At 37.3% G+C, this 22,827-nt stretch overlaps 2 protein-coding genes and 1 long non-coding RNA gene across 8 annotated transcripts in view; 2 read left to right on the forward strand and 1 right to left on the reverse strand.

Annotated features, from left to right (window-relative positions):
* The window catches only part of ampd2b (adenosine monophosphate deaminase 2b), a 58,611-nt gene extending 45,810 nt beyond the window's left edge, over positions 1 to 12,801 (forward strand). For 4 of the 5 annotated variants that reach the window (XM_037772358.1, XM_037772359.1, XM_037772361.1 and 1 more), the window contains 16 exons: positions 39 to 169; positions 253 to 321; positions 653 to 755; positions 913 to 1,102; positions 2,730 to 2,871; positions 3,010 to 3,099; positions 3,954 to 4,083; positions 4,181 to 4,375; positions 5,588 to 5,719; positions 5,825 to 5,988; positions 7,533 to 7,659; positions 7,743 to 7,906; positions 9,380 to 9,500; positions 10,214 to 10,387; positions 10,827 to 10,937; positions 11,052 to 11,267. In XM_037772358.1, coding sequence (XP_037628286.1) covers positions 39 to 169; positions 253 to 321; positions 653 to 755; positions 913 to 1,102; positions 2,730 to 2,871; positions 3,010 to 3,099; positions 3,954 to 4,083; positions 4,181 to 4,375; positions 5,588 to 5,719; positions 5,825 to 5,988; positions 7,533 to 7,659; positions 7,743 to 7,906; positions 9,380 to 9,500; positions 10,214 to 10,387; positions 10,827 to 10,937; positions 11,052 to 11,267 — 2,259 coding nt within the window. Of the gene's footprint in view, positions 1 to 38; positions 170 to 252; positions 322 to 652; positions 756 to 912; positions 1,103 to 2,729; positions 2,872 to 3,009; positions 3,100 to 3,953; positions 4,084 to 4,180; positions 4,376 to 5,587; positions 5,720 to 5,824; positions 5,989 to 7,532; positions 7,660 to 7,742; positions 7,907 to 9,379; positions 9,501 to 10,213; positions 10,388 to 10,826; positions 10,938 to 11,051 lie in introns of all 5 variants that reach the window. The other variant, XM_037772356.1, reaches the window with a different exon arrangement.
* A 2,543-nt stretch (positions 12,802 to 15,344) lies between these two features.
* Positions 15,345 to 16,924, reverse strand: LOC119489654. 2 transcript variants are annotated; one of them, XR_005207224.1, is made up of 3 exons: positions 16,772 to 16,924; positions 16,522 to 16,678; positions 15,345 to 15,801 (listed from the first exon to the last, which is right to left on the reverse strand). It is a non-coding gene; the product is annotated as an uncharacterized LOC119489654 (long non-coding RNA). The 2 variants fall into 2 exon arrangements; XR_005207223.1 differs by lacking the exon at positions 15,345 to 15,801 and having other exon boundaries at positions 16,354 to 16,678.
* Positions 16,836 to 22,754, forward strand: LOC119489651 (glutathione S-transferase Mu 3-like). Its single transcript, XM_037772383.1, has 8 exons — positions 16,836 to 17,038; positions 18,849 to 18,924; positions 19,901 to 19,965; positions 20,061 to 20,142; positions 20,932 to 21,029; positions 21,122 to 21,217; positions 21,419 to 21,529; positions 22,625 to 22,754. The coding sequence occupies exons 1-8, from the start codon at positions 17,003 to 17,005 to the stop codon at positions 22,718 to 22,720; spliced, it is 660 nt and encodes a 219-aa protein (XP_037628311.1). The 5' UTR covers positions 16,836 to 17,002; the 3' UTR covers positions 22,721 to 22,754.
* The last annotated feature ends 73 nt before the right edge of the window (positions 22,755 to 22,827 follow it).

The raw sequence follows: 22,827 nt of genomic DNA on the forward strand, positions 1-22,827 counted from the left end.
GCCAGATGTGTATAATGTTGTTTACTGTCTGCGTGAAGGAGCTGTTCTCCCGCACTCTGGCGGAGAGCGAGATGCGCAGCGCCCCCTATGAATTTCCCGAGGACAGCCCCATCGAACAGCTGGAGGAGAGACGTCATCGCCTCGAGCGACAGATCAGCCAGGATGTCAAGTAAGTGAAGAGAGAGAGGAAGGCGGTTATTACGAACACACGTATCCAGACTCTGATGGTCCTAAAAGCTTCTCTGTGCTCAGGTTTGAACCCGACATCCTCCTGCGAGCCAAACAGGAGTTCATGAAGACTGACAGCGCCACAGATCTCGAGTGAGTGTTTCCTCTGGCTATCCACCGTATTCCTAGCCCCCATGATGCCTTGCGTGAATTATGGGCGGCAAGTTCCAGCGCATTGTGTCGTTTTCTCCTAGAGCGATTGTATTAAAGGATCTAGTAAAACATGTGTGAAAACCACCTATTACAGCTCAAACAGGATAATGTGATCATAGCTCTGCCTTCTACTGTGGAGGGACGGGAGGACGACCTGAAGACGTGGCCTCAGATAACATATCAGATAGCATATTTAGCTACGTTATTGACTCCGTTGCTACAGAAGGTGAAGTGATGAACGGAAAAGTAATTTGTTTTTTTGATCTATTAGATACATGAAGGAGCAGAGCCAATTTCCCGACCTCCAGGAGGGAGAGCTGGCTCCACCCAGAGAGTACCAGCGAGTCGCTATTTCTGGAGAGGAGAAATGTGGAGTAAGTCAGAGTCCCAGTGAAGCGAAAAGAAAGTAGAAGTATTTCATAGTAGAAGCACTTCGCACAGAATGTCTTCTTTGGTGTTTTTCCACAATTAAATAACACCTCCTCTCTCTTTTTTTCCCTTTCCTTTTTGTTCTATTGTTCTTCCATCAAGGTTCCCTTCACAGATCTGTTGGATGCAGCTAAATGTGTGGTGAAGGCTCTGTTCATCAGACAGAAGTATATGGGCCTGTCGCTGCAGAGTTTCTGCAGGACCACCTCTCGCTACCTGCAGGAGCTGAGCGAGAGACCGCTGGACTTAGATATCTATGAGGAGGAGATCCCTGAGACTGCAGCCGCTGCATGTAAATACATATGCACAGATCTACGCCAGCACACTGATATCCTCTTATACAGTACACCTAAAAACATTCATGCATATCCAACAAACTGGAGGCCCTGATTTCTGGTGTCAATGATTAGCTGATAAAAAAATTATTCTCCAACAATTATGATAAAGTATTTTATCATTTTCTGGTTCAACATGTTTGAGCATTTGCTGCATTTCTTTGTTTTCTATCATTGTAAATTGAATATTTTTGGGTTTCTGAGATGTCGAACATTTTGAAAACGTCATTTTGGGCTCTGGGACCTTGTGATGGGCACTTTTTCTTTTTACGACTTTCTGGCATTTTAGAACACAAAAAATATAATTACATCATATTAGTTGTGTAGTGTAAATCAGGAATACAAAATTTGCCTCAAAGTGTTCTGTATAAGACATCCCCCAGTCCTTAGACCCTCGATGCGAATGAGGAAAAACTGGTAAAAACAAAAAAGGTATCGATTTAGTAGACAAAAACAACAATAAAATCGATAAATCTAAATAACGATCAACATAATAATTAACAATAAAATATAGATTATTTGCAGCTCTAATCCTGATTACTCCATTCCTATTACTCAAAAAATAATTAATAATCTTATGTTACAGTCGACAGACTCATTATTAGAGGTGGCAAGAGGTGCCTGGACTTTTGGAATTTATCACAGATGTATGTCAATTTGGGTGATTTTGCAGTGTCTTTATGGTCAGTTGGGTTTATTTGTTTATTTGTTTATCTTTTGTTTTTTTATTTTAATTTTAATTAATTTTGTTTTAATTAAAAAAATAATAATAATTTAATTTAATTAAAATTTAATTAATTTATTATTTTTTTAATTTACTTTTTTTAATCTAGTTATTCAAAGTTATATATTTATTTATTATTTTATTTTATTTATTTAAATGTATATAATTTTATTTTTATTATTATTATCATCATCATCATCATCATCATCATCATCATCATCATCATCATCATCATTATTATCATCTCTGTCTTTCATTGTTATTGTTATTATTATTTTCATAGGTAGTGGTTGTTCTATTCTCTGTCTGTCATTCCTAAAATTCCTTGCTGTTGTTTACCTTTCCACTATTAATTGTGGTTCCCTCTTTGCATTATACACGCATCGATAAAGTGTTGAAACTAAGTCATCCTCTGTTAAAGGACCAGTGTGCAGGATTTAGTGGCATCTAGCAGTGAGGTTGCAGATTGCAACCACGTGAACACCCCTTCGCTCACTCCTCCCTTTCTAAGCATGTAGGAGAACTATGGTGGCCTTCAGGTAACGTGAAAGAGCAACTGTTTGGTTTGTCCGTTCTGGGCTGCTGTAGAAACGTGGCGGTGCAACATGGCAGACTAATAATATATATTATATTCCATTTCTACCAATAAATCCTACACTGGTCCTTTTAATATGGGAATATACATCATGTGTCATGTGCCGTACTCTCACATTAAGACATAACCGGGCACACCCACAGATTTCACGATCCATCTGTCACCCCCCCCGTACCAGGCTGTTAAAATCAGACCTTAGTTGCATGTGCGTTCCCACCTCGTTCAGAGCCACCGTGACACACTGCGACATTCTGTCTCCTCTCAGATGCCACAGGGCGCCCAACTGTTTCTGAAACGCACCCCTATGAGAACCAGGACCCTGCCAGCATGCCCCATGACATGGGTTACGGCTGCAAGATGGTGGATGGTGTCATGCATGTGTACACGACGAGGAACATTATGGAAAAGTGAGATATTTATGATGAATCACTGGCATGCTTTATCTCGTAGTCCTCCGTGTGGTTGGATGTCTGTTTTTAGACTCAGTTCACACATTTTTGTTGGCAGCAGAGAGTTTCCTGCTAAAGTTTTGATGTTGCTAACAGGAGCACGGAGCTGGACCTGCCGTATCCAGACCTGCAGGAGTACATCGCTGATATGAACGTGATGATGGCCCTCATTATCAACGGACCAGTGTACGTTTTCCTTATTTTTTGTGTGCATTTAAGATTTAAAAAAAAAAATGATGATATTAGGGCTGTCAATCGATTAAAATATTTAATCCCAAATTAAACACACATTTTTTATCTCTTCAAAATGTCCCTTAAAGGGAAATTTGTCAAGTATTTCATACTCGTATCAACATGGGAGTGGACAAATATGCTGCTTTATGCAAATGCATGTACATATTAATCAATTAACAACACAAAACAATGACAAATATTGTCCAGAAACCCTCACAGATACTGCATTTAGCATTAAAATAAGCTCAAATCATAACATGGCAAACTGCAGCCCAACAGACAACAACAGCTGTCAGTGTGTCAGTGTGCTGACTTGACTATGACTTGCCCCAAACTGCATGTGATTATCATAAAGTGGGCATGTCTGTAAAGGGGAGACTCGTGGGTACCCATAGAACACATTTACATTCACATATCCAGAGGTCAGAGGTCAAGGGACCCCTTTGAAAATGGCCATGATGTCAATTTGGAGCGTTATTTAACCTCCTTCACAACAACCTAGTATGACACGGTTGGTACCAATGGATTCCTTAGGTTTTCTATGATACCAGTATTACGCTAGCTTTAAAACTGAGCCTGCTACAACCTAAAAATCACAAGCTGCGTTAATGTGTTAAAGAAATTAGTGGCGTTAAAACAAATTTGTGTGAACGCTTTATTACGGCGTTACCTTTGACTAGATGATACTTGACCACTCAAATTGTTTATCACAAGACTTTCTTGTCTCTTTCCTTTTTGAACCATCTGAACCCTATTTTATATCTCAGAAAGTTCCCATCACTCCTTTTTGTTTCCCTTTGCCACAGAAAGTCCTTCTGCTACCGTCGTCTGCAGTATCTCAGCTCCAAGTTCCAGATGCACATCCTGCTGAACGAGATGAAGGAGCTCGCAGCGCAGAAGAAAGTCCCACATCGAGACTTTTACAATATCCGTAAGGTGAACTTGAGAGCTGTTTTTCTACTGAGCCTAATCAGATTTATTTATTGTATTATAATCCAGAACCAGACTCCAGAATATGTCTTCTGTTTTACAGGTGGACACACACATTCACGCTTCGTCCTGCATGAACCAGAAGCACCTGCTGCGTTTTATCAAAAGAGCCATGAAGAAGTATCCGAAAGAGATCGTGCATGTGGAGAGAGGGATAGGTCAGACGCTCATGGAGGTGTTTGAGACCATGAACCTGACGGCCTTTGACCTGAGCGTGGACACCCTGGACATGCACGCAGTGAGTAACGTCCGTGATGGATAGATAAAAGGCTAACCAAACTGTGTCCCAAGCGGAACTATTTGCTTCCATTAGAAATCCTTTCCAATTATTTTAAGAGATCTGATAGTATATTTAAGGAATTCCTCAGTTAAAAGTGGTGGTTTAAGGTTCCCAAAAAATTTTTTTTTATTACTATGCATTTAGCCTGAAGCATCGGGCACACTGGGCATTACCTTCAGAGAGATTAACCCTCATGGTGCAATGTAGAGCAGGCTGCATCGGCTCCTCTCCCTCTGTTACACTGCTTATCCATTAAATTATCTACAAGTATGGAGACTGTAAGATGTTATTTGCTTTTATTATTTATTTATTTTAACATATATTTATTGATTTTGTACATTTAACACATTGTACATACAACAAAGAGCCTTCCCCCAAATTAATATTATATATATATATATATATATATATATATTGTTAAAAAACAATAATATAAAAATTATTATAAAAATTATTATTAACAATCTTAAATGAAAGTAAATAGCTAAACATTAAGTTAAAAGGATATATATTTACAATGAAAATATAATGAAGTAAATAAATAAAATATATAAAAAATTAAATAAATTAAATTAAATAAATTAAATTAAAATAAATAAATTACATAACATAAATTAAATTAAGAATATGGTCCAGACTGCTATTATGATTGGACAGCAAATCCTTCTCAGGAGCTGGACGACACCGGGGGAAACCTCCTTTTTCAGGACTGGGTGACTGAATTAGGGAAAGTAGCTGCATATGAAAGAATGTCATAAAGGCTGCAGGACAGGATAGAAAAATAACTCCTGAAGTGGGGAATGTATATTTGTTTTATAAAAAGAATCAGTGCAAATATGAGGTGGAAGCACCCTGTTTTTAAGCCTATTTTATTATTATTTATTTCATTTTATTTATGTATTTCTTTTTCTTAAAATGTAATACTTTTACTGTATTTCCTTAAATATGTTTTTTCTTGGCAATAGCTTTATAAGCAAGCCACTCTACAGTCAGGCAGACCCCTCTTGTTTCCGTGTATGACTGATATGCATATTGTAAAATAAAAATTGCACGTCATAATAAAAGAAAAAGCTAACTAGTGGTTAAAACCACGGTGTTGAATTAGGGAATAGTGATTGAACCACACAGCAGCATCAGTTAATAAGAGATTGTTTTCAACTCTTCTTGCAGGACCGCAACACTTTCCACCGCTTCGACAAGTTCAACGCCAAATACAACCCCATCGGCGAGTCCATCCTGAGAGAGATCTTCATCAAAACAGACAACCACATCGAGGGGAAATACTTTGGTCACATTATTAAGGTGATACTGCCACAGTTAACCACAGATAACCTGCAGAGTGACTGTACAAGGCGTTGGCGCCCTCTGCTGACTGTTTGTTTTACTGCTTCTTCTTCTTCTTCTCAGGAGGTGATGGCAGACCTGGAGGAGAGCAAGTACCAGAATGTGGAGCTCCGGCTCTCCATCTACGGACGCTGCAGAGACGAGTGGGACAAACTGGCCCAGTGGGCCGTCAAACATCTGGTCTACTCCAGCAACGTGCGCTGGCTTGTGCAAGTGCCACGACTCTTGTGAGTAACTCCAGTGATGGGAAGTATGATACTACAAATACTCAAGTATTGTGAGGCATTTCAACCACTTTTTACTTCTTACTCCACTACAAAATATTTTAGTTACCATACACATTTCAGTTTTACATATAAAACATAGGATCAATTTATGATGTATAATCATCAATCATCATATGATTTCTAAATATATGATGATATTTTAAAATGTGTTTTTTCAGAACACTGTAGTTGCTTTTAAAGCCCCACCTCCAGCCGCTTTTATTTCCTATTTTTTTGATTAACGTTCTTTCTCAAACAGAGAATGGGGGTGTGGTTAATAGTCTGCTTTTAATGTGTGATTAATGTTGTATGTTTTATATTTTATGATGTCCTTGTTTTATGATCATTTTATATGTGTAAAGTGTCTTTGAGTTTCTTGAAAAGCCCTTTTTAAATAAAATGTATTATTATTATTATTATTATTATTATTATTATTATATAAAAGCAAAGAAATGTAAGAAAATAGAAATAAAGGAGTATATAATATGTAAATTATGTAAATAATGCTACAATATGTAACACAATATATAGAGAGAAATATAAGTAAATAATAAGAATATAAGAAATATGTACAAATATTTTGCATTAAGACATACAATATATAACATATAACCACAGTCCAAGTAAGTAAATACAAAATGCTGAGAAGTTAATTTCATAGAGTCTATTGCAAAAACAAATACTTGATATAGTATCATAAGAAAAACTCACTTCTCAGCCAAACGGTTTGGCAGATTTTGAAAATTTCACATTTGTGCTTTAAAGGCGAGTACGGAAGCCCTGAAAGGCCAAGCGAGATTTTTTTTTTTCTGATGATCCATTTTCTAAGTATGATCTAAATTATTTTCTCTCCAGTGTTTATGACTTAAGAACAGGCGGGAAAAAAACTTTTGCCGGGATAATCTTTCTAAGTTCCTTTTTTTGTCTGTGAAACAGGTAAAAAATATATATTTTTAGGCTGATTTTTCTAAGTTATTTTTTTGTTATTTTTTTGTGAAACAGTTGAAAAAAAAATTCACTTGTTTTTTTTTACATGTTTGACAGACAAAAAAAGGAATTTAGAAAGATTATCCTGGTAAAAAAAAAAAAATCAACCTGTTCTTAAGTCATAAACACAAAAGAGAAAATAATTTAGATCAGATTTAGAAAATGTATCACCAAAAAACATTCTTGCTTGCCCTTCAGGGCTTCTGTAGGCAAGCCCAAAGGAAATTAAAAAATTTAGTTAGTTGAGGGCACAAATGGGTTAATACTTGTGTACCTTTGCTGAAGTCAAATTTTTATTTTTAATTATTTTTAATGTGATATTTCTACTTTTACTTAACTAAATGAATACTCTTCCACCACTGAGTAGCCCTTATCGAAGTTTACAAACAGCCATGAGTCGCTAATTATCTTTAAAATATCTGCAGCATACTTGAGTAAAAAGAGGACAAGAAAGCATTTCATCAATATACAACCATGACCTCACAACTGACTTCATTTGTATTTTTCTCTTCTCAAAGTGACGTCTACCACACGAAGAAACAGCTGTGCAACTTCCAGGAGATGCTGGAGAACATCTTCATGCCTCTGTTTGAGGTGACGATCGACCCCCGCAGCCATCCAGAGCTGCACCTCTTCCTCCAGCACGTACGCAGTCTTCATGAATTTATATATTAATCACACGTAGTCAGACCTACAGAGGGTTTCATGGATCTCTCCCTCTCTCACAGGTTGTGGGTTTTGACAGTGTGGACGACGAGTCGAAACCAGAGCAACATATCTTCAACCTGGACAGTCCGTTGCCGGTCAACTGGACCGAGGAGGACAACCCGCCCTACTCCTACTACCTCTACTACATGTATACAAACATGACCGTGCTGAATCACCTGCGCAGGTACGTAACTACACCTCAGTCCAGCTGAAGGCCATGATCTGCCTTTTTGTTTATAACAATTAGCAGATTCAGTGCATCGACCTATTTTAAGAAGCGTTGGGTAGAAATATGTATCTCTTATGCTTTCACAATCAGAAAAGAAAATTATTCTTGCCCCAGCCGAGGGATTTCATTGTCACAAAATATGATGCTGGTTAACCATCATTTTGTTAATTAACCTTAATTAAAAATTTTAAACACAATGATTTTTTTTTTTTTAAATCTCGCACAACTCATTTAAAGGGACTGTTTGTAACTTTGTAAGCGTATAAATGTACCGGGTCGGCACACATGCGCGCTCGCATATGCGCGCTCACGTGTGGCCGGAGCCTCGTCTCCTCTTGCCTGCTTGCCTTCACTCAGACAGCGCGCGCGTTCTCGCGTACTCGCTCCACCTCTAGACGTGAACGCGCGCTCACTCCACACTGCAGAAGAGTTAGTAGCTGTGAGAATATCTAGTGAATGTACAGTGGACGTTTGTGCAGAAATAACTGCTGCAGCTCCTCCAGACCAACAGAGGTTTTCCGTGTCTTGTGAAGTGACGGGGCTCCGCGGAGAGAAATGTTATCGTCTCTTTACCGACCGGGTGCCGGTGTCTTCGGCTGCCGGCTTTGGTCGGGAGTCGATAACGTAACTCGTTGAGGAGCCCCGCTGCCTAAGCCTGTGCTGAGGATCAGCATTGATTCATGGACAGACCTTCGTCTGGTCAGCTAACATTACTACCAAGCAGGTGAAATATAGAGTGATATTGTGCTTTTAGCTGACGTGTGTCTCCTCACTGTTTTGAGCGATGCCCGTTCATGTCTATTTAGAGCAAGCAAGCGCGAGCTCGACGCTGACTTTCGTTGATTTCAAGGCCACAGGTGTCGCTGTTAAGAAGACATTCTGAAAGTTACAAATAGTCCCTTTAATACACTGAATCACTTGATTCAAATGAAGGGGGTTTCTTCAAGGGATTTGTAAATTTTGGTTGATGACGTCAGAAAATATGGGGTCTTTTCTTAGATACAAGTAGGGGGTGGGTCTTCGAGGAAAATAGGTCGGGAATTACAGGACTCAACCTCTTTTACAAAAGATTTAAATTTTGAACGCATCCTGAATTGATTTGATAGCAAATTGTCTCAACTCCTCCTCATTAAAAACAGAATACAAAAATAACAAGTAGAGTTTGTGCATGTGTGTGTGTGTGTGTGTGTGTGTGTGTGTGTGCAGATTAGCTTCATATTACAGTACAAAGGGTCCTCAGGGATTCATCTGTTGCCGTTTATCTGTCGTCTGTTTTATATTCGAGTCACTGGGGAACACTAATGAATGTGCATTTATGCAGATGATACTTTGTCTGATTGTTTACACCCCAAACAAAGCTGGAATCTGTTATCCTCCTTTAATCCGTTGAAGTCACCCTATTAGTGTCTGTGTCTTTTTTCGTTCCAGGCAGCGGGGGTTTCCCACGCTCGTCCTCCGTCCTCATTGTGGCGAGGCGGGGCCGATCCATCACCTGGTGTCTGGTTTCATGCTGTCAGAGAACATCTCCCATGGGCTGCTGCTCAGGAAGGTCTGAACTCAATATCACAACTCTCTGCTTCATTTACAGAGTTTATCTGTCAAAGAGTTCAGGGGGATTTTCTGATTTTAGTAATAGATAATCTGACTTGTGTTTGTTCATCTGAGTCATACTTTTGTTAAAATGTCACTTCCTTAAATGCTTAAATAGCGGTCCACTTCCGTGTTTTGGTACGGTCGGCTTTCACACCTGATGCTAACAGATCCGAGTCCACGTGATCCGTTCTCCAGACCACCTTTTCAAGTGGACTCAGGTCCCTGATGTGAAAGCACCCTTAGTTAACACTAAGCTACGCTTTCTCTTCTCCAACACAACAAACTGACCGGCTGGCACTCTCGTTTCCACCATGGATGTATTCCACTATTACACCATTGTCTTCTGGCAACACGTCACTACGCCTGATTTCAGAATGAGACATTTCTCCTTGAGCGAGGCTCTTTCCATAATGTTGTCAGACATTTCAGAGCCTGTCATGGCAAAAACAAGCACTTTTAATGGACAAAAATGACGGTAATAGCTCCATATTGCAGCTTGTGAGCAGCTGCCGTCTACAGCGCTCTCCCTCAATACTGGACCAACTTCAGAAATTGTTGTTCACATTAGTCATTTAGACGTAAAAACATGGAAAATAGGGTTGAAGAATACTGAAGTTACCCTTTAATGTACTCCTATAGCATTGACTGTTATGCCTTATTTGCTTCCAGGCTCCTGTGCTGCAGTATCTGTACTACTTGGCCCAGATCGGCATCGCCATGTCCCCCCTCAGCAATAACAGCCTGTTCCTCAGCTACCATCGTAACCCTCTGCCAGAGTACCTGTCCAGAGGCCTCATGGTCTCTCTGTCCACAGACGACCCGCTGCAGTTTCACTTCACCAAGGTCAGTGTACACAGCCAGTCAATCATTTGTGACATCCAACATTTTTAGATTAGGTAGGTGAGGGTTGGAACGTAGATGTATCGGTAAATCGAGAGCTTTGCCTTCCGGCTCAGCTCCTTCTTCCGGTACAGCGCCCGCATGACTGCTGACGCCGCACCGCCTGTCCATCTCCCGCTCCATTTTACCCTCACCGGTGAACAAGACCCCGAAATACTTAAACTCCCTCGCTTGGGGTAGCGACTCACTCCCAACCTGGAGGGCGAAATCCTCTGTTTTCTGACCGGTTACGCCCATAATCATTTTTACAGTAACGCCCCTGAGAACAAGGTGGATAAGCTAATTATTTAAGGGATTTGTTTAGGGATGATTCTGTTCCAAGCTTTTTGATCACTATAAGCGGTTTCCACTGTAGTGATGATGTATTGTGTGCTCTGTTTAGGAGCCCTTGATGGAAGAGTACAGTATTGCTGCTCAGGTGTGGAAGCTGAGCTCCTGCGACATGTGTGAGCTGGCCAGAAACAGCGTGCTGATGAGCGGATTCTCTGATAGGGTATCATTTATCTTTATAGCACATTACACATTATACTGTACAGTACACTATACAACTGTACCGCCTCCCTATTGTTCTGCAAACAGTTTAATTTGACTCCTCTCCCGGGATCAGGTGAAGCGCTCCTGGCTCGGCCCACATCACATCAAGGAGGGGGAGAAGAGTAACGACATCAGGCGCACCAACGTTCCCGACATCCGCGTGGCGTACCGGTTCGAGACCATGTGCGAGGAGCTGAATCTAATCACGCAGGCCATCCGCACAGATGAGCTGGAGACCATCGAGGAGGAGGGGAGTCTGTGCATGGGAGCTGTGCACGAAGAGAAGTGAACACACACGCAGCACAAACACAAAACACTCATTACATTCCCTGTTTTCATATCAGGACTTTGTACAGATTACATATTAAACATATCACACCTGTGAAAAGCTTTGTTACAAGAAGATTATTGAGAGAGTTGCTACTGTGGCAGAGAGGACCTACAATCTGTGTACCCCCTTTTAGTTTCTTGTGTCATTCTTTTGGTGATTTCACAATGTCTCTTGATGCATTTTCTTTTTAAATTATTTGATTTTCACGATTTGCAACTACATTTTTGTCAGAGTTTCTGTACAAAGTCTGTATTTCCTTCACCGAGCATTGAATAATATTGACGTTCAAGATTCAATCCGTTACAACTTGGATCCAACACTGACCGATTAAAGTAAGAAGAAGAGCTGATCCAAATATAGAGCCTCTAACTCCGTATAGGGCCGTAGCTCCCACTGAGGACACTGAGGTCATGCACTTTGTAAAAGATGAATACTACTGTTTATTCACACAAAAAGAGTATGTAGTGCATAGTATGTGATTTCGGGCGAAGCCATTAATTAAGTGTTAATAGTTTGAAACTCTCTAGTAGTTACGAAGGATTCAGGAACAACTTTACAAACAGAAGCACAGCTGGTGCAACCTAATCCAGAGTGAATTTCCTTGAAAGTACCACCCCATTTAAATAAAACTTACTAACTGGATGAATAACTAAGAAAAATACAAATAAAATAACTTTTTTTTGGTGTCGAAGGGTGAGGCGGACTACAACTGATGACCTCTGTATTTCTAAAATCCTGGCTACGGCCCTGACTACGGCCCTGACTAAGGCCCTGAATACAGCCCTGACTACGGCCCTGACTACGACCCTGACTACAGCCCTGACTTCGGCCCTGACTACTTACCAATTCATAAACTTTGGCATCAAAATTTGTTCAACTTGTGATGCAAAAACCTCTCAAGAATATTCATAAATAAATGCATGAATTGTTGTCTGTCTGGTTCTGTAGTGTAATTATCCACAGGACGACCTCAGGCTGTATAACTAGCAGAAACATCTCCGTCTATCATACCATCATATTGCCCACAGCTGTTGTGTCATATTCTTGCTGTGTGTTTTCTTTACAGTTATTCAGTAGAGTTGCATGACGGCACGTCAACATGTTTCTAATGCTGCTCAGTTGTAGCATCTTATTATAACTAACTCTTATTTTGTGACCTTGTTTCAGTCTGAACAGTAACTCTGATCTGATACCATCTGTCCTTTACACACACAGATATTTTAATACTGTGAGTGCTGCATGAGCCGTTCCTTCTGTTTTCACTCCAACCGGTGCCAAATCCAGGAATAAACACATTTTTAGAGAAGTGAAAGTCAACAAACCCTTTTCAAACTCCTGCCTTCAGTTTAGGTCCTGATGTTATCTGTGAGGCTACGTGTCACTATCCAAAAACCCACTATGTGTCCCCATCCCAGAGAATTATATGTGCTGTTTGTGAAATATTATTTAATTGCATTTGTGTCTAATAAAAATAAATGTTGTTCACATTGGAGTGGTTGACTTGCTGCTGTTTTTACATCCCCAGAAAGAAAATAAATGAAACTGCAGGTTACAAAAGTGATAAAGACTTCTTTGGTTTAACAGGCATTTTGAATTTATCAAGAAATTCTTTATAAGATAATAAATAAACCATTTTTATTAAGTAAGTAAGTAAAGTTTATTTATATAACACCTTTCACAGATACAAAATCACAAAGTGCTATACATTGATAAAAAATACATCAGTCAATATTAAAAGTAGCGATGACAAGCGAAGGGCTGTCAAGCTAAAAACACAACAAAACAAACAAATGAGGACAAAGACACATAAACAAGTAACAAGGTCAGAAATCAGTCAAGAAAAGGCCAATAAAAGCAATAAACAAAGTGGAGCTGTTATTCAGACGGATTAACAAAAGCCTGTCTAAATAAAAAACGTTTTAAGTAATTGGCCAACTCTCAATATTCCTTTATTAAACCATGTGATAGAAAATAGTCCTATTTTTATATTGAATGTCTTAATTGTTCCATATGAAATACCTATGGGGTGAAAAGTTATGTTAGTAAGCTAATAACCATGCTTTCAGGGCTTGTCTATGGGAATTTGCTAACTTAATTGGGATTTTATCAACAAAGAAGTCACATTTTAATATGAATTTCAAACCATCAACTGAATCAAACAGGTAATTGGGGGAAAATATTCCAAATACTATGCTTGTATTTTTTAAGTATTCAATAATCCACTTAATCTTAAATTAAGTATTCAATAATAATAATAATAATAATAATAATAATAATAATAATAATATAATATAAATCTTAAATTAATTATTAAAAGTGCATAAATCTAGAATTTCCAGACCTTTATTATACACAGGTGAGGACAATGAGAGCAGAAGGAAACAACACTGGAACTAATGTTTTCTGTGTGCAGCAGTAGGCCTTCCACTACGACGGAATTATTTGACGGACTGTTTAAAAGCAGCGGACACGAGGTGTTTTTGTTCTACCTGTAAAATGCTCTGTTTCATGTTTGCTCCAATTGTGTATTTTAATTTGTTTTCAGTATACGTTACTGTGTATTGTGTTGATGTATTGTGTTGATGTATTGTTACTATGTTCATTCATAGTTCTGATCACGTGGGGGCATCCGAGAAGCTCCGCCTCGTCCTGCAGGCTGCAGACAGGTGAGACAGGTGAGACAGGTAGCTACAATCCTACTCTCTCTCTTTAGCTTTTAGTTCATGCTGCAGTTGCCATTAACACCTTAACTGTTAAAAAATAGATGCACTTTTTGCAATTGTGAAGGGGAAACTATTGATCACATGTTTTTAGATTGATTTAATGCTATTTCTATTTCGTTTCATTTACAGAAAAATCTCTTGCGAAAAAGATATCATACTAACAAAGATTGAGATATTACTTATTATATTACATGCTATAATATATATTTTTTTTCAACTTTTTTGACATACTATAGTATGACTTTTATTTCAACATACTATACTATTACTTTTGTTTTACACACTATACTATGAATTATTTTCAACATACTTTACTATAACTGTTTTTCGACATACTATACTATGACTTTTTTTCATGAAATTTTCCAAAAACAATACTATGACTTTTTTTCATGAAATTTTCCAAAAACAATACTATGACTTTTTTTCATAACATTTTCGACATAAAATACTATGACTTTTTTTAATGACATTTTTCGACCTACTATACTATACTATGACTTTTTTTCATAAAATGTTTCAACATACAATACTATGACTTTTTTGAATTACTATACTATGACTGTTTTTCATAAAATTTTCGAAAAACAATACTATGACTTTTTTTCATAAAGTTTTCGACATACAATACTATGACTTTTTTTCATAACATTTTTTGAATTACTATACTGTGACTTTTTCATAAAATTTTCGAAAAACAATACTATGACTTTTTTTCATGAAATTTTTCGACCTACTATACTATGACTTTTTTTCATGAAATTTTCCAAAAACAATACTATGACTTTTTTTTCATAAAGTTTTCGACATACAATACTATGACTTTTTTTCATAAAATGTTTCGACATACAATACTATGACTTTTTTGAATTACTATACTATGACTGTTTTTCATAAAATTTTCGAAAAACAATACTATGACTTTTTTTCATAAAGTTTTCGACATACAATACTATGACTTTTTTTCATAACATTTTTTGAATTACTATACTGTGACTTTTTCATGAAATTTTCCAAAAACAATACTATGACTTTTTTTTCATAAAGTTTTCGACATACAATACTATGACTTTTTTTTCATAAAGTTTTCGACATACAATACTATGACTTTTTTTCATGAAATTTTCCAAAAACAATACTATGACTGTTTTTCATAATATTTTTCGACATAATATACTATGACTTTTTCCATACAATTTTTCAACATACTATAATACAATTTTTTTCATGAAATTTGACGACATACTATATTATGACTTTTTTCAACTTTTTTCGACACACTATACTATGATTTTTTTTCTACATTCTATACTAAGACTTTTGTTCGACTTTTTTCAGCATACTATGACTTTTTTGACATGATACAGTATACTCAAGCTTTTGTATGATTCTTTTTGACATACTTGTTATGCCCAGCTCATTCAGGAGCAGAAGAAAAAAAGGAAGTCCACACAACAACAGACAGGGGAATTTATTTAACATCACTTAATTGACGCAAACTAAAGTCAGCAAGTGTGCAAAGTCAGTAGTGAGGTGCAGGTGTTGGGTGCTGTGAAGTTGAAGTGCTAACCTAAAGTATGTGTAACATGAAGGATAACTAAATAAAATCAAACCAAACAAAACCAAGTTGGGTGCCTGAAAGGTACCAGCGTTCCAGGAGGGAGATGGAGAGAGAGACTGCCATCTTAGTTTTTCCCAGGTTATATAGGGTCCCAGTAGGAGAGGCTAATCCTTCACTGTGATTGGGGTTGCCAGGCAATCAGGGAGAACTGGAAAAGCAGAGGCAATCCAAAATCGGTAGTCATACATCCCAGGGCTTCACAAACTACATTGAATTTGTTGATATACTATACTATGATTTTTAATGAAAAAAGTCATAGTATAGTATGTCGACAAAAAAAAATCATATTATAGTATGTAAAGTCATAGTATAGTATGTCAAAGAAAAAGTCTTAGTATAGTATGTCGAAAAAAAAGTCATAGTATAGTATGTCAAAGAAAAAGTCTTAGTATAGTATGTCAAAGAAAAAGTCTTAGTATAGTATGTCAAAGAAAAAGTCATAGTATAGTATGTCAAAGAAAAAGTCATAGTATAGTATGTCGAAAAAAAAGTAATTGTATAGTATGTCGAAAAAGGTCGAAAAAAGTCATAGTATAGTCTGTCCAAAAAAAAGTCATTGTGTAGTATGACGGAAAAAAAAGTCATAGTATAGTATGTCAAAGAAAAAGTCATAGAATAATATGTCGGGGAAAAAAGTCATGGTATAGTATGTAAAAAGTCGTCATATACTTTGACCTGTTTACAGAATAGGCTACTATAGTATGATTTTTCTTAAACATTTTATTGCATACTACACTAGGACTTTTAAAAAAAATGTATTGCTTACTATAGTATGACTTTTTTTGACATTTTCATGGCATACTATACAAGGACTTTTTATGGCATACTATATTAGAAGTTTGTATGATATTTGTATGGCATACTATACCAGGCATGTGACATTATCACAATTTATTTGGGGTTTTTTTTATGCAGCATTATACTATGAAAGCTTTATGCAGTAATCCTTGCATATATTCTTGCAGTAGCAGCTGTTTAATACTGCAGCTTTCACTGGTTTCTCTGTGTCATGGGAAAGTCTGCACCTGTTCAGATAACGACAAGATTTAGATACACGTTATTCTACCAGGTATGAATCATCTACATGTGAAGCTGTCGTGCAGGTTCACATTACACACCTTAGAAACTCTACTGAGTACTGAGGCTGTTTGTGCAAACAAAAGAACCGTGAGACCGCCCGGTTCACCCCGTCCCCCTCCTCCTCCGGTCCGTCTGTCTGTCTGTCTGTCCCCATCACAGGCTGCAGAAACCAGCCCACCTCCTCCTCTCTTTCTCCTCCTCTCCTTCTCAGACCAGCGGGTTGTTCAAGTCGCCATCAGCCTGATTTGTTCTCGGGAAAGTGATTCAAAATGACAATGAAGCTGGCCTACTGGGATATCCGCGGGGTGAGTTTAACCGGCTTTGTTTGTAGAGTAGCTCCGGTTGTTCGCAGCGCTGTTTAAACCCTTAACGGCTGGACGTCAACGGCTGAACATTAGGCTGAACGTCAACGGCTGAAGACGTCAACAGCTAGACGTCAACGGCTGAACATTAGGCTGAACATCAACGGCTGAACATTAACCGTTAAAAACAGTCACCGCTGCGTCGCCATTCAAACTCTCTGCATCTCATTGTTAGGCCTGAACTGAGATTTTAACTGCACTACATCACGTTAATGTGTGTTTTTAAACGCATTTAAGAAGTTTTAACAGATGTTACATGACCGTGATAAACCCGGGCGGCTCCGTGTGCACGTGCTCTAAATGTTATCATCATTACGTTACTACCGACTACCGACCTGAGTCACACATCCCGGAGCTAACGGGAGCTAGCATGTGGCTACATGTTTAAATTAGCAGCAGCGTTAATAACATGCAGACAGTTAAAGCTGCTCTCTCAAGGTGAGCGATGTTACCTGTGTAATGTTGTTTTTTAACATTTTTATTTATTTGCACATATATATAAATAATACAACAACAAGAAGTACACATGTGCAGAAACACCTAACCAAACCTTGGAAAACAATCCAATAAAAACAATGAAATACAAAAACAGTACAGAAGAAAAAAACTATATCTAAACATACCATTAATTAAATGTGATGATACTTTCTTTTTAAAATGTTTTTCACAAAACCTGTGAAATTAAAGGGCTGTAAAGTTATTAGTTAGTTGGGGAATCTTATTAAAATGGATTAATAAACGTTAACTACTTGGCACAATGTCTAACAGAGCAGCTTTAAAAAATCAGGAGACAATGACATGCTTGTGCACAACAATGAAATGTGTTGTTCAAGAGGTGGAAAGACAAGTCTCTGTGTGGTTAAGGAAAAGCCCTCAGGTGAGGCTAAAACAAACAACTCCTACTTTTTAAAAGATATTCTATTAACAGGCCTTAAAAATAATAATAAAGATAAAATCACCTCCTCAAGTCAGCAGAGCCTACTCACATCTCACAAGTGCTTATTTTATATGATCAAAACTAGACAATCAGGATTTGCTGGATATCTTCTTTATGGCATACTATGATATTTTTTACAACATTTTTATGGTATCCTGTATTATGACATTTTTGCAGCATATTATACTATAACCTTTTTTTGACACTGATTTATTTATTTTTACATACTACACTATGACTTTTTTTTTTTACTTTTTCAACATAGCATTTCATGATTTTTTTTTTGACCTACTATACTCTGATTTTTTTTTTTTTTTTTTTTTTTTACTTTTTTCGACATATTATACTATGACTTGGTCCAAAGGTGCACCTTGACTAAAGGATGAACTGATTAGATATTGGTGGTCAAAGGTCAAGGTCCGTCTCATTCTCGTGATATCTCAGAAACGCCCTGGGAAAACAAAATGATGACATTTACAGACATGTATGTACTCTGCAACTTGACTGGTTGCTGGCGGAGACATACAACCGCGAGCCGGTAATTCTAATTACCTGATAAATCACTTGTATCTATGTGATTGTTGATAAAATGCACATAATCAGTACAGCAATAATCACCATACTCCTTTGAACAACTAATCAATTAATTGGCTAATGGATTAAACAACTATGAATTGTACCACTCAACTGATGTTTGATGCTGATGTCTGTCAATGCATGTCATGTGTGAACCTCTGAACTCAAATTTGTTGATATAAAAGCTGAAAAATCTCCAACCTCTCTCATCTCTGATGATTTTTTTTGACACTTCCCCAGCTCGCCCAGCCTGCCCGTCTGCTGCTGGAGTACACCGGCACCAAGTATGAGGACAAGCTTTACGTCTGTGGTGAAGGTAACTTACAATTCAACACACAGATGTCATAATTTTAACCAAAGTGGCTTACGGTGAGACACTACAGGCAAAAAAACATTGTTTTTCATGCACTAGTCAAGATATTTTGCTTCCATAAAAAGAAAGAAAACATCCAAAATGCACATTTAGGTGTTTATTTTACTACTTTGTCTATTTGTGTCTGTAGATTTCTCTTAAATTCACCAAAAGTTAGTATTAGATAATATCTAATTTGCATATTTAAACAAAGTTTCAGAAAACTTGTAGTACAAAATAATAATTGTTTTAATGTCAGTAATCAACTGGGGAAGTTCCATGGTGATATCTGTTAGTTAATGTTTTTTTACCTTATTCCCCTGTAGTGTCTTGCAAAATGTATGAAATTTACAATTCATATCTTTAAGGGCCGCTTCTCAAAATGAGGTTTTTCTCAGACTCTGAGCCATAAATCTCCACTTTAGAAGCACTTATATACACCAAACTTTCCAGTTTCATTCCTATCTATATTCTGAAGGTTTTAACAAAGGAGTTTGTTCATATATCATTCAGAGCCTGATTTATAGAACATTTTACTCCTAAAAACATGGAGAAATTTGATATTTTTCATGGCTGTTGACAGTATTTTCTGATTTATAGAGTGATAAAAAGAGATATCCAAAATCCCCTCTGTAAAAACCATTGACTCTAATATGTCAACAAAATGAAACAAGAATTTTGAACCAATGTTCAGATTTCTGTTCTGAAAATGTATGAAAATTAGCACATATTTGATAAGATAATGCCTCATTTGCATATTTAAACATACATTTCAAAAAACGTGTAATACAAAAAATGATTGTGTCAATGTAGGTAATTAACTAGGGAAGTTTCATGGTGATACCAATTAGTTAAAAATGTTACCCTATACACCTGTAGTGTCTTCCCTTACGTGTCGATACAACATACCTACTTAACCCACATTTCTCTCACACTTCAGCTCCCGACTTTGACAAGACCTGCTGGTTTGATGAAAAATACAAACTTGGAATGGACTTTCCCAATGTAAGTGAGTTTTAACTTGTTAATGTTAAGTGAAGTATAAAGCCGGCAAGTTTAAAACATCAACTAACAATTGTATTGTCAACATCTCACCGTAGCTGCCCTACTTGGAGGACGGAGACAGGAAGATAGTGCAGAGCAACGCCATCATGAGATACATCGCTCGTAAGCACAAAATGTGTAAGTATTGTGCATTTATCAAGGTTATTGTAGTTTTTCATTTTCAATTAGTTTTTATTTTATTTTAGTTCTCAGAGTGTTTGCTAGTTTTATTTTACTTTCAGTTTTTCAGAAAGGTTTAGTTTTTATATATTTAGTTTTGATTTTACAGTAGTTTTTGTTAGGGCCAGCTATAATGTCTTAGAAGTATGTAGCTACATATACATGGTTGGAGAACTGTGTAGGAATGGCTGTAATGTTTAATCTTCATGTTAATTAGTGAAGCAATTGCGGCATGGCGCCATCTCCTGGAAGGTCAAGTCCGTTCAACTCCTGTGGTTTTATGTCAAGAGTTCACTGAAATTCATGCTGTCTCGTTTTTTCAGTAGCGATATATTATAGCTAAAAAACAGACACTGAAATGAATTGGTTCATTTTTATTTTCATTATTTTTTAATCCAGGCAATATAGTTTCAGTTTTGTTTGTTTTTCTTAAAGGATATAGTTTTTATTTATTTTCAGTTTACTAAAAATATTTCTCACTGCCCGTTTGAGTTATAGTTTACTATAATAACCCCGGTGTTTATTCCACATATTAATATTTTGTTCAAAAGAGACAAGTGTTCATTAGTTTCATGTCCATTTTCATTCAATAACTTTTCAAAATAAAATAACTTTATTTATTTATCTTATTTAGGAAACTCATGGTCTCCTTTAAAAAGAAGGAACCACATGATTATACACAGGTTTCAGGTGTAGCATCTCGGTCTTTATTCCTCAAGTGTCTCCCTAAATCTGATCTGATCACAGGTGGAGAGACAGAGGATGAGAAGATCCGCGTAGACTTCATAGAGAACCAGTCGATGGACTTCAGAAATGGCTTTGTGAGGATGTGCTACACCGACTTTGTGAGTAATACATTAAGAGTTAAATAACACTGAATGTGTCACTTAATGCCTTTGAGTCTCCACTAATGTCAACATCACCTCTCTGACATCAGGACAAGATGAAGCCGGGGTACCTAAAGACGCTGCCAGACCTACTGAAGCAGTTCTCGGTTTTCTTGGGAGACAGGAAGTGGTTCGCTGGTGACAAGGTACGTCAGTCAGTCATTTTTAAAGCTTTAAAGAGTTTGGATGTATGTAATGTGGAAAGGGGGTTGCTTATAGTGACGAACACTCAAGTCATTTGACTGATTGCTCGTATAAAACTATTGATTAGTGCAGCTTTAAAGTCCAGTTTGAGCCTTTTATTTTGTGTTCAACATGTTTGTTAATGTAACTTTTCTTTACAACAGATCACTTTTGCGGACTTCCTCATGTACGAGCTGTTCGATCAACACCGCATGTTTCATCCTACGTGCCTGGATGACTTCAAGAACCTCAAAGATCTTTTAGACCGTTTTGAGGTGAGAACACTCCGCACATCCTACACTTAACCACTCGGGCTGGGAGGATACACCTATCTCCCAATTCAATATGTATTGTGATTCTATATTACGATTTATTGTGATTTTTGTTAACTGTTTTAACACTACACCATGGGGAAAAGTTGAATCATACACTTCTAGGGACTTTTACTTTGGAAAATATCTAAATTAATCCAGTAAAATGTTTGAATTTCAGCATGTATGTAGTCAGAGCTGTCCTGAAGTCAAATATATCAGTCATTGTTTGCCATTATTTATATTATATAAATTCCCTCACAAATTAGTGCTATTTTTGTTTTAATTTATAAGGGACATGTAATGTTTTATACTTCTGGTGAATATAATCCAATCAATCTTATTTCCATATATGTATTTTGTAAATACAGTTCCCTTTGTTAACATCTTATTTTGACAACCGGACGTAGTCACACGTTCCTCTAACTTCACCAAGTGCGTCGCTTGCTCTCCCGTCAGCTTCGTTCTCTTTATAGATCCATGGTCAGCTCCATCGGGGCCGTTTGAATGCATTTAACATAAATGTCAGTATATGGGTGCTCTACAGTTGTAACGTCGGCCCATTTGACCACGGAGATGAGAGTGACGGCCGGCTTGACCGCACGTTACCGCAATACAATAACGTTTCCTGTCCATGACAGCGTTAGCATGCAGCTTTAGTCGTGATGTCTAGCTCTGCTTTTCCTGCAATGTGTGAAACCCAAAGTGTTTCCATACTTTACTGGATGTGTAGTGTTTACCACTTTAGATTTAACATGTGAGGCTGCAGGTCGTATCCACGCTCACTGTCGCTGTTTTTCTGCTTCATCGTTTCGGCTCGCTACGGTTTGTTTTGATGGATATGACGTCATGTTATTGACTACAAAAATAAAAGCAGTTACTTCCTTCTATCTTCATGTAGACTCAAATGGAGAAAATATATCGATTCTGGCATTGAACAAATTTAAAAAAAAAAAAAATTGCGATACATAAGTGAATCGATTTTTTTCCCACCCCTATAAATAATGTATAGGTGGAGTTGTTTTTTTAATGACTTGGTATTCTATCATTTCATCATAGGCTCTGGAGAAGATTGCTGCCTACATGAAGTCAGACAGATTCATGAAGACTCCCATCAACAACAAGATGGCCAAATGGGGGAACAAGAAAGAGTAAAGGTCAATGCTCTTCGCCTTAAAGAAGTAATGAAGAAAACAAATGTTCACAAGTGCAACTAACTCAATAACCCGTAAAATCGGGAATAGAGAAAAGATTGTTTGTAG

Source organism: Sebastes umbrosus, chromosome 6, assembly GCF_015220745.1.
Source record: "Sebastes umbrosus isolate fSebUmb1 chromosome 6, fSebUmb1.pri, whole genome shotgun sequence".
NCBI classification, from domain to species: Eukaryota; Metazoa; Chordata; class Actinopteri; order Perciformes; family Sebastidae; genus Sebastes; species Sebastes umbrosus.